The following is a 12,050-nucleotide window of genomic DNA, read 5'->3' as shown; positions in this document are numbered from 1 at the left end:
CTCCACCAGGGGGCTGCCTTCCCGACGCTCATGTCCAGGTGCAACAGCAGCACCCTGCTCACCAACCTGGGCCTCATGCGCTACGGTGGCCCCAGGCAGCAGCAGCAGCAGGGGGCCCCTCCGAGCCAGGGGGCCCCCTGCCCCGGCGGGCAGGGCGAGATGATGATCGACCCATCGGGAGGAGGAGGCTGCGGTGGCTGCAGCAGGCCTTACAGGAGCATGGAGAACCTCAACTGGAACAACGTGCAGCAGGCAGAGACGCCGGGTCTGTACGGCGTCCCCCTACAGGAGCGTGGACAGTGAGTTCATCTTCCACTGCACCGCCACCACCAGCAGCCACTGGGGGGCCCCGATGGACGGCTCCAATAAGGTGGGCTATTACGGGGCGATGATGCCCAACCCGGAGAGCCTGGCCTTCTACCCGCGACGGCGGGGGTGCCTGCCCCCCAGGACGGACCTGCCCCTCTTCCCTCAGTGGCTGTTCCCCGGCGGCGTGGACGAATGGGAGGCCAGGAAGGGCCTGAGGGATAAGCTGCGCCTCCAAAGCGCTGCCCGGTCATCGGCGGCCGAGCCGCTGAAGCCCCAGCATCCACTGCGACCGTCCCTCGCCGTGCCCGGCACGGTCCAGGCGCCGCCGTGCGATCGGGACGGAGGCCCTCCTCCTCCTCCTCACGTCCCCACGGTGGCCGTTCACTGCAGGCCGATGCAGTGCGCGGTGCGGCGCATCACCAGCCCCGAGGACATCAAGCAGGAGGTGCTGAGGCGGCTGCAGCTGCGGCGGCAGAACAGCTCGCCCAACCTGCTGGCTCTCCACCACCACGGCTCTCCGGAGCGCCCGGAGGAGGGGCTTCTTCTTAAGACTTCCTACACCACGGACAACATAGCCGCCAAACGCGCGGCGGCTGCGGCGCCACCCGAGCCCCGGAGACCCCCCACGGGGCGTCTGCACATCCCCACCTTCGAGGAGTTCAAGAGGATGAGGCAGCAGGAGTGTGGTAGCGGGACGACGGCGTCGGAGAAGGCTGAGGAGGTGCAGCTGTCCGCAGTGCAGCCCGACGCCGAGACGACGGCTCCTTCGGGACGGGCCGACGCTCCTCCTCCTCCGTCTGCCTCTGACGGAGAACGAGGAGAGAGAGGAGGAGGAGAACGGACAGGTATTATTATAGGCCACAATTATATTACACACGGTTATATTATTATATATAATTGCCTGATCGCAGTTGTTTGTTTGAGCAAATTAATGTGCATCATCTTTGGAATCATGTTCTGTTCACGTTCATAAATGAACAGAAATGTCTTATTTCCATCATTATTTCCTCATAATTGTACTTCTTTCAACCACTTTTCAACCTATTTTCCCTATTTGGGGCACTTAGGGCAAAACTATATACAGTATATATATATATTTTTAATATAATAAAAGCAACAACAAAAAAACAAATTACAAGCTCATGATGCGATGCGTTCTGAGCTTTGTATAGATTGTCAACATAACGTCCCAATGCTCAATTCCAATGCTCAATTCCAAAATACACGAAAAAATCATTCAATTATTTGCATGATGACAAATTCATCGTCGACTGAAAACGGTCGTGCTCGTTACAGGCCCGAGGACAGGTGGTGAGGGCGGACACTCCTCGGAGACACCCCCCTTGCCCTCGCCGCCCCACTGCACGCTGTCGCCCATCCGCACGGGCCCCGCTCCGCGCTCGCCCCTGCAGACAGAGGAGACCCCCGCCGCCGCCATGGCGGCAGAGGAGGGGGAGGAGGAGGGGAGGGGCTGCGTCGTCGAGCCCAGGAGGAGCAGTCTGGAGCCGGCTGGGATCTCCGTGCCTCTCCTGCCCCATCATCACAGGTATGGTGTTGATTTCGTCCACTAAAACTATGGTCGAAATAAGTTTGTCTGTGACTAAATATATTGACAATTTCATCAACCAATAAAAACTATAGGCTAAAATGTGAGCAAGGGGTTATAGTGGAGAAGAAAGAGATCCAGTAGAACTAAAAGACATTCAGTCATTTTAGGTTTGGTTGCATGCATTTTTCTCACTAAGTGTAAAATTAGCCATTACTCAGAGCGTACCTGTTCTTACGCCAAGATACATTTTATAGTCGACTACATGAGCGCGACACCATTTTTTTGGCAGCGCGACACGTTGTGAGCTTGTAGATCGGCTATTTTCACTATGTGTAACATTTTTGCCATTACGACGCCAAATCAACCGTAGATTTATAGTCGACTAAAACTGCACTATGATTCAAAACTGTCGCCAATTGGTTTATTGCATTTATGTTGATACTTTTCTAGGACATTCTTGTTGTATTTGAATTAGGCACCTAATAAACTGCTGTAGTATTCATATTGAAATACTCTTATGTCTTTAACTTAAATAAACTCCATGTGTTTGGGGAAAACTCTGTCTCAAACCTCATTGGCGAATTTATGTGTGGGGAAACAACGATTTACTTACTATTCATTATTTTCCTTGATAACTCAAGGTGGTGTAGTCATACTATAAGATTAACCCATTTTGGGCGGGAACCCCTTTTGGTGTTTTAAACATTATGTTATAATTTAGCTATTGAAAAATAGCAGATCTACAAGCTCATAGCGCGCCACGAGTGGCGCGCTACGAGCATGTAGGTCTGCTATTTTTGAAAAATCGTGAAAATGTGCCTGAAATCTTTGAATATATGCTCTTTCAGAGCAAGTTTTTAACTCAAATCTTTGCTACTGAGAGGGTCCCTGGAAGAACATATTTTCAGATGGGGGGGGGGGTCGGCGGCCAATGTCATATATATTTGGGGTTCCTTGACATGAATATGTTTGAGAACAACTGACATAGAAACATGGGTTTTTAATACAACTGTCAGGATTTAGAAAGTACTATGACTTCAAACTAAATCTACATTTTGTGCTGTGCAATAAAACCCAACAGTGATCACAGCAGTGGGGTGAGCTGGGAGCGTCCTGCCAGCTGCTGCCCCGCCTTGCTGCTGGAAGGGAGCGAGCTGTCCCGCTACGGAGCCAAAATATACAAGATGAAGGACGGCCTCATCGGCTCCGCTCTGGACCTCATCAAGAAGAGGTTGGTTCGGATGTATAGCCTGCAGGGCACCGTTCCATTTTGGGTTCATGAACCAGGTCGGGAGCGGATGATATCGCTATACATACGTCATGTTGTATAGTATTGTAGTCGGTAATCTTTCCCGGAACTTCCTTTTCCCTCAAACCGATTTTTCTCAATAAAAGCTACAGGCTATACGAGAGCTTTTATTGTTATTCTTCCGGTTTGAGGGAAAAGGAGGTTCCGTTTGATTGTTCCTGCCTGTTGACTACAAAACAATGACTACAACATGACGTAATGATATCATCCGCTCCAGACCGGTTCATACGGCACTTTGGAACAGAGACCAGGCTTTCCTCCGAGGTGGAAAGCCTGGTGAGGCGAGGTTAGTTTGGATGTAGTCTAGTTTCACGTAGCCTGCAGACAAACTATTCCACAAACTCCGTCTGGAACTACACCTCCCGAAATCCAGTGGTGGGAAAAAGTACTCAATTGTTTTACTTAAGTAAAAGTACCCATACTCGATTTAGAACTACTTCGTTACTAGTGAAAGTACGGCATTGAAAATGTACTTGAGTAAAAGTACAAAAGTATCGGCATCAAAATGTACTTAAAGTACTAAAAGTAAAAGTATTCATATTGCAGAATGTCACATTTCACAAATTCAATATGTGACTAAAGTTTTCAAATAATTGTAGTGAAGTAAAAGCACAAAATTTGGCTCCGAGATGTAGTGGAGTAGAAGTAAAAGTATTGGAAATTGGAAATACCTCAAAATTACATACAGTACTTAAGTAAAAGTACTTAGTTACTTTCCACCACTGCCGAAATCCGAATAATCTGTTTGTCATTTCCGTTCCAAAAATATATTTTAAAATATGCTTTTTTAGAGCTTATTAGTATTATTTATTTCGATTTCTGCTAAGCAGCAAGCTATATATGCAGTATGCTTACCTTAGATGATTTCTATTTATATTAGGTAGGGATTGTCCCGACCAGGTTTTTTTCACGTGATCGGATCTGGTACCAACCCTAATATTAGGGTTAAATGTGTGCGACTGTAAAGACGAAACGGAAGTGGGTGTGGAGGAGGTTCCACTTCCGTTTTATATTTTACTCATGATCTTCCGTTGCTCCAGACGGTATATGACAGAATCATTTGAAAATTGCGAGAGGCAACAGTCTGGCAACGCGAGTCTAGTTCAGATGGGGACGGGGGAGGGTTGAGGTCAAAGTGGGGGTCCCCCCCACCCCCCCGGTATCTGTGAGGGGGTACAGGCCAAATACTGTCTGTGTGCGTGCGTGCGTGCGTGCGTGCGTGCGTGCGTGCGTGCGCGCGCACCAGTTTATACCTTATTTTGGACGTGATATTACAAATCCACATTGAAATGTATAAGGGAGACAGAGATCCAATTGGCTGCCGTTTAATTTGGAATCTCGACATTACGTGGGTTTTTCCTTCCTTACTGATGGGACCACGGTATTCTGCCAAATGGCGTGTTTTCATCTTGATTAAGATGTAATTAATGTCTTTTGACGGTGAAATTAGATCATGTGGCAGGCAGGCATCTGGGACTGGGGGCAAATGACTGATGACTGATGTGCTGAAGGGTGTGTGCGTGCGCGTGCATTCGTGTGTGCGTGCGTGCGTGTGGCTGTGTGTGTGTGTACTATACATGAAACTGTGAGTCTGTGCCTCGTGAAAGGCATGTATACGTCCGTCTGCCAGTGCATTCATGTCTGTGTGTTGTTGGCATATCAATTTATCTCAGTTATCCCATTTTGGGCGGGAACCCCTTTTGGTGTTAGCATTATGATATGCTTTTGCTATTTAAAAATAGCAGATCTACAAGCTTGTAGGTCTGCTATATTTGAAAAATCGAAGAACGACTGACATAGAAACATAGCTTTTTCAGAAAACTGTCAGGATGTAGAAGACATTTTTAGAATCTGATCTCAGGTCAGAATGGTTTATTGTGCAGTAACAGCTGCTGGAGGTATAACTGGGATGGCTCCCTGCTTGGGAGAGAAGATATGTGTCTTTGCCAGGGGTCAGTGTTTCGTTTCTATCTCTCTCTCCGTCTCTCTCTCTCTGTCTCTCTCTCTCTGTCTCTCTCTCTCTCTCTCTCTCTCTCTCTCTCTCTCTCTGTCTCTCTCTGTCTCCCTCTCTCTCTCTTGATGGCTGCTGGCCTGGATTGGATGAATGCTGTTGGATGAACGGATGGAACCTTCAGTCTGTCTGTCGCCGTTTGTCTGATTTGGAGGACGTGCCAGACGGGAGGTGTGAGGTTGTGTTTTGGCACCAGGTCGAGGTCCATCCCATCCATGCCCTCTGTCTAGCCCCTCTAGACCTGACGTCGGAATTTAAAAACATTGTCTTCTAAATCCTGTCAGTTTTCTGAAAAACCTCATGTTTCTGTATCAGTGGTGCTCAATATTTCATGTCAAGGACCCCCAGAAACTATATGTATTTGGCCGCCGACCCCCATCTGAAAATATGTTGTTCCAGGGACCTCCCCCCCAGAAGCAAAGATTTGAGATAAAAACGTTCGCTCTGAAATAATATTATATTCAAAGATGTGCGCCACACATCTTTGAGCAGATCTACAAGCAGATCTACAAGCTCGTAGCGCGGCACTCTGTGCCACGCTACAAGCTTGTAGATCTGCTATTTTTCAACAGCTATAAAGTACAACATAATGCTTAAAACACCAAAAAGGGTTCCCGCCTAAAATGGGCTAGTCTAGAGAAAATACCTGACCCTGAAAACACACTCAGGGCTACAGACAGACGAGGAGCTTAAAAAAACGATAAGAACTACAGAGGAATTTTACAGTACAGCCTTGAGTTTTCCCCCTGCACGCCCGTCCGTCCTGAGAATGTGATAGATAGGAGATAGGAGCATTATCTCTACCTCCTCGCCCGCCCCGGCCGTCAGCACTACTCTCTCTCGTGCACTGGCTGTCATTTCTTTGTCTGCAATGCTGGAGGAGATGATGGATGGCTGGATCTCAGCTTCTTCGTGGAGACAGCAAAAAAATAATGTGCGCGTGCGTGCGTGCGTGCGTGTGATTTGATTTCAGCGAAATTCTTCTTTCTTTGTGTCTTTGTCTAGGTGTGTGTGTGCGTGTGTTTGTGGTGCATGTGAATTTTGTCCGCCGATCGCGTTTACACATGCAAAGTCCTACACTAGCATGACTGAGAGGTCATTTTGACCGTTTTTTTATAAGATTTTGAAGTTGATTATCTTTGCCCATGAAGCTTTCAGAAGGTTCCTCTTCCATGACCATCATCATCCAACATCATTCTATCATCTCAGAAATGTTTGACATCTGAAACATTTTCTAAATATGAATGTTAACCCATTCTGACCTGAGATCAGATTCTAAAAATGTCTTCTACATCCTGACAGTTTTCTGAAAAAGCTATGTTTCTATGTCAGTCGTTCTTCGATTTTTCAAAAATAGCAGACCTACAAGCTCGTAGCGCGCCACTCGCTAAAGCATAACATAATGCTAACACCAAAAGGGGTTCCCACCCAAAATGGGTTAACAGCTCTGAGACCGTCGCTCGATCCCCACATTATTCTTCGGTCCATATCTTTCAACATATAACCCTCAGCGAGGCCATCACAACAACATAGGCATTCCCTTCATCATGGATCTATATTCTTTTTGCCCTCTCTCCCATTAGCTTCAGGGTCCGTGAATATTTTAATGTTTTGGAAGATCTATTCATGATATTCCGTTTGATCCATGCCCCCCCACCCCCCCCCCCCCCCCCCCCTCCCTCCCAGACTCCCCGGGGGCCATTGATTCCACTAAACAAGTCTCTGTTTTAGCCCCCCCCCCATGGCCCCCACGAGCCTATACCCTGCATAACAATGTGGATGCAGAACATCATAGTTCATGATGGGTCTCCTTGTCGGGTTATTAGCCCATTTAGACCTGAGAACTGATTTTGATACAAAAATCATGACAGTTTTCAGAAAAAAAACCCTCCGTTTCTATTATGTCAGTGGTGCTCAACCCTTTTTCATGTCCAAAGGACCCCCAGAATTATCTGTATTTGGCCGCGGCCACCGGACCCCCCATCTGAAAATATGTTTTTGAGTTAAAAAACGTTCGCTGTGAAAGAATATATATTAAAGGATTTTGCGTCACATTTTCACCATCTTTTAAAGCTCGTAGCGCGGTGCCGCGCTACGAGCTTGTAGATCTGCTATTTTTCAATAGCTAAAGTATAACATAATGCTTAAAACACCAAAAGGGGTTCCCCCGTCCTGAATGGGTCAGACTCATATTCACATTATCACACACCAGAGAGACGTTTATGGAATGCCGTATACGCTGCAAAGTACTGGAGCTATAGCGGAGCGTATGGCCGCTATATGGTCGCTATAACAAAGACTTGGACGTGCATGTTTAGCTCGCTGTATATTCCCCAACGTGCAACATTTCTGCTTATGTGTGTATTTAGAATTATAAAGAAGAGAAGTCCGTCCGCACACAGCTCTGGTCCACAGTGTTTGGCTCCCCCGTCCGTTTTAGAGTTGATCAAGATTTTATTCTTTGTCTTTAAAACCCATTTTGGGCGGGAACCCCTTTTGGTGTTAGCATTATGTTATGCTTTAGCTATTGAAAAATAGCAGATCTACAAGCTCATAGCGCGCCACTCGGTGGCGCGCTATGAGCTTGTAGGTCTGCTATTTTTTTTAAATCGAAGAACGACTGACATAGAAACATAGCTTTTTCAGAAAACTGTCAGGATGTAGAAGACATTTTTAGAATCTGATCTCAGGTCAAAATGGGTTAAATCACTGAACGGCCTTGCACGGCAGTATCTCTGTGACCTTATAGAGGTTTACACTCCCTCGAGGTCATTGCGTTCTGCTGGCCAGTTGAATCTCCAGGTCACAAAAAAAAGGCACGTTTAAAGACCAGAGGTGACCGAGCCTTTTCTGTCATAGCCCCCAAACTGTGGAAAGAGCTCCCTTCCCATGTGAAACTGGCCCCCCCAACCAACGAGACTTTTAAATCTCGCCTTAAGACCCACCTGTACACCTCGGCTTTTAATTCCGTTTGAGAGTTCTGTGTTTTTCTGTGGCTTTGTTGCTATGTGTCCTTTTTCTACTGTGTGGTCTGTTGGTGTCTTTTGTTTTAGCTTTATAGTGTTCGATTGATTGATTGATTGATTGATTGATTGATTGATTGATTGATTGATTGATTTATTAACAGTTTGCAGAATTACAGTACATTTCAAGTACAACTCAATACAAAAAACTGTTAACAGTGAGTGGACGACACCATAAAGCATTACACTTGTTTACAATAGGGCCCAACATTTAGAGACGTACGAATATACACAACTATATAGACAAAAGGAAATCATCATAGGAGGTAAAAAGGGAAAAGAAACATATACAGTGAGGGGAAACAGGGGTGGGTGGGGGATTCAGATTTTACGGGGGCCAGTTTCGAATTGCAGCCGTCGGTAGGTGCCCTTTGAGAGCAGTTTTGAAGGAGTCAAGGGATTTGCATGTCTTAATGGCGTTCCACATTTTGGTGGCATAGGAGCGAAATGAATTTAGTCCCTTGTTTGTGCCGAATCTGGGTTGCACATGGTTTGTTGAACTCCCTCTGGTGTTGTGGGTGTGGAATTCATTGACATTAAGGAGGTATTTAGACAGGTACATGGGTATCTTGGTGTATTTAGCTTTTAACTTTCTGTACAGCACTTTGTAAACCTTGAGTTGTGAAAGGTGCTATATGAATAAGGTGGATTGGATTGGATTGGATGTGCACAACCTACCTGTTGTAAACATGTGTGTATTTAGAGCCTTGTGAGGAGGAGTGATATATAATTGGGAAGAAAATGACAGCCAGGCTAATTTCAATGTCACACTTGCCGCAGTAAGAGGTGACGTATCGTTCACGGCGATTCGCTAACAAATGAGGTTTCAGGTTATTACCTCCCATGCATCATTTGAGGTGTGACAGGTAATATTGGCACGGAGAGAGGTTTTAATCACAGCTTTTCCAAGTGGAAACCAATTCAAGGTTTTATAGCTCTAAACCTTATTGTAGCGGCCTATATATTTGTGGCACTATAGCCTACTGGTTGCCGAACAGTCGGGTTGTAGTTCAACGTTTCCGTCCGTAGGACGTCACCACACGTCCTAGGGGTCCCAATCGACGCGTACATACGACGTCCTCAGACGTCCTAGCGCATCCTCAATGATACGGGCGAGATAGGAATATTCTGAATTTGTTCCTTTTTTTTATTTGTCAGTTCGCCTTTCGGCTACCGTATGCTACACTAGACTCTTGTTAGCTTACCGTTGACTTAGCTGTTAGCGCGGCAGAAAGAAAGACTCGTCTCTCCTAATCCAGGGCGCTCTCTTTTGAACGGATCGATATACTAGCGCTTCATTTCTCTCCTCATCCGTCTCTCCCGCAAAATATGAACGCTTTTTGGATCATATATCGTATAAATTAAAACGATGGCAATGTAAGCTAGCAATGTAAAGATAACTTTTTTGAGCGGATTGTTTCCGGGTCGTGGGTTTCAGAGTAAAAGCGGCCATGTCTTTCCGGCACCCCAGAGCTTCTATTTTGAAGGACTTCCGGCACTGATTGTGTTAAAAGGAACCCTGGCTAATATGACAAATATGCCTTACAACATTATACTTGCCCTCTATAACTAAAAAAATAAAATTAAAAACACTTTAAATAATGTATTTCTTTCATAAATAGGGAATCTTTCACTCAATAGGAACTGCTCCTGTCGCAAGTTGATGATGTCATATGTCTATGTGTGGTCCAGGCCTATGGAATATATGGAATGCACAAGCTAATAAAAAGTATTTAAAATATTGCTTTGATGCTCATATTATCCTTATAGGAAGCATAAAGTTGGTTTTTATTAGCATATGCATTCCATAAATTCCATAGGGCTAGACCATATATGGGCATATGACATCATAGGAGCAGCTCCTATTGACTGAAAGATTCTCTATTTATGAAAAGAATATATATATTTAAGGTGTTTTTATTTTTTTATTGTAGTTGTAGAGGGCATATTTTTAAGGCATATTTGTGTTATTGGCCAAGGTTCCTTTTAAGACGTGTGCTCCAGAAAGTGATTAGTGATATGTCCAAACATGTGTTGAAGATTTATCTGTCTCTGCATGGCCTAGTCACTACAGCATACATCTACATGAATACAATAAACGTTAAATGATACAGACAGACAACAACAGCCTCCTAAACACAGTCTGAAAACTGTTGTCAGCAACACCTGTTGCTTGATTAAGACCTGATTAAATACACCTGCCAATCTTGACATTGACCACGCCCCTCAGTGGACATCATTGGATACAATTAGGAGGCTCAAATGGCTCTTACACTTATTAATAATGATATCATGCATGCTTGGCATACATACTGTATTTAGTGCATGGATGCTACTGTAGATTGTCTTTGATGTTGCATTTTTAACCAAATGAAGCCGAGCATCCCCGTTCGGAGTATGTCATAAAAGTGCAAACATTCTGTCCGTGAAAACTGACCCATATACAAGCTCACAGCTTGTAAGATCTGTATTATTAGCACTTAGTACTTTTGGTACCAATATCTTTGCACTTTTAAACTCAAGTACATTTTTAATTCAGGGCCATTTACTCTAACGGAGTTATTTCTACATTGCAGTATTGATACTTTTACTCAAGTAACAAAAATTGAGTACTTTTTCCACCACTAGGGGTTATGTAAGAGGCAATGACTTAATGAGACCTCATAGTGATTCACCGTGCATGGGGTGTGTTGATGCTCAGAGACAGGATCAAAGGGAGCAGCACATGCAGCATATTAAGGCCAAACGAGGTTATCATGGCCAATTAACACAGTTTAAAAAAGTTAAATGATACAACACCATGCATGCACGCGTATAGCCTGTTAGTGATTGAACTGTCAGCGCTGATCACCAGATTAAGAGAAAAGCGTTCTTGGTGTGCTGAATGCAGAGGGGTGACAGAGGGGGTGACATTATCTTAACCTCCGGTATAGTAATTCATTTGTCTAAAAATGTCACCGTTGAGGATTTTTTGGAACACCTTTATCTTAGGTCACATTCCCACCTAATACTTCGGTAGAATCGAATGCGAATGGGCGGAGAATTTGGATTCTTGCATATTTAATTTGCTGCGGTTTGCCTTCACACTGGCTGTGTCAGGCGCAGCAAGGAAACGTAGCAGGGAATTGAATCAATGTGTTCAGAAAGCCGATGTTAAAAATATACTTCGAGTAATAGTTCACGTAAAGTGAGGGTAACGGATGCAGTGTGTCGTCGACTCGTCGGGGACTTAGTGTGTCTGTGTGTGTGTGTGTGTGCGTGCGTGCGTGCGCGCGCGCGCGCTAGCCACTGTTCTTTTGGGCACATGAACGAGGCACAGCGGAGACGTGAGCGCAAAATGATCCGAAGTTTACAATAGTATAGCCTACTCCCAGAGTCCCATTGATGATCCGATCACAATTATTATGCATATGCCATGTTAGCTATACAGTTTATAGATCATGCTGAGCTAAACATGTGTTTTAATTTTGAAGTATTTATATTTAAACAAGATGAAGAAAGTCTCCACTCTCCACTCGGATCCCCACAGTGACAGCCCTCCATGTTTACGCACGACAGACAGACAGAATATTCTGTACACTGCAGTGTTTTTTATGTGTTTCCTTAAGCAATAGATTAATGTGCTCGTCCTCATATTTCGATGAGGGCTAAATTTGGTCTCCTTATTTGACCACGTCACATGATAACGGGACATCTTTGCACTGCGTAAAATTAATATCCCTTCTCCGTCTCCAACTGTGTTTAGCTCCTTATCCGCCACATGATAGTTTGCTTAATTTCCTTTATTTGCTACGGATTGCATTCCCACCTGCACCGAATCGAAATCAAGTGCGATTGGAAGCGAAGCGA

General features: G+C 45.0%; 1 protein-coding gene across 1 annotated transcript in view; it reads left to right on the top strand.

Moving 5' to 3' along the window:
- Positions 1–352: 352 nt before the first annotated feature.
- The window catches only part of arhgef49 (Rho guanine nucleotide exchange factor 49), a gene marked incomplete at both ends in the record, with an annotated part of 34,200 nt that continues 22,502 nt past the window's right edge, over positions 353–12,050 (top strand). The window contains 3 exons of the mRNA XM_079518679.1: positions 353–1,154; positions 1,606–1,855; positions 2,940–3,089. Of these exons, the coding sequence (XP_079374805.1) occupies positions 353–1,154; positions 1,606–1,855; positions 2,940–3,089 (1,202 nt within the window). The remainder of the gene's footprint in view (positions 1,155–1,605; positions 1,856–2,939; positions 3,090–12,050) is intronic.

The sequence above is a fragment of the Electrona antarctica genome (assembly GCF_951216825.1).
Source record: "Electrona antarctica genome assembly, chromosome: 13".
NCBI lineage: Eukaryota > Metazoa > Chordata > Actinopteri > Myctophiformes > Myctophidae > Electrona > Electrona antarctica.
Note: the sequence above shows the minus strand (reverse complement) of the source record. Positions and strands in the feature narration are given on the sequence as shown.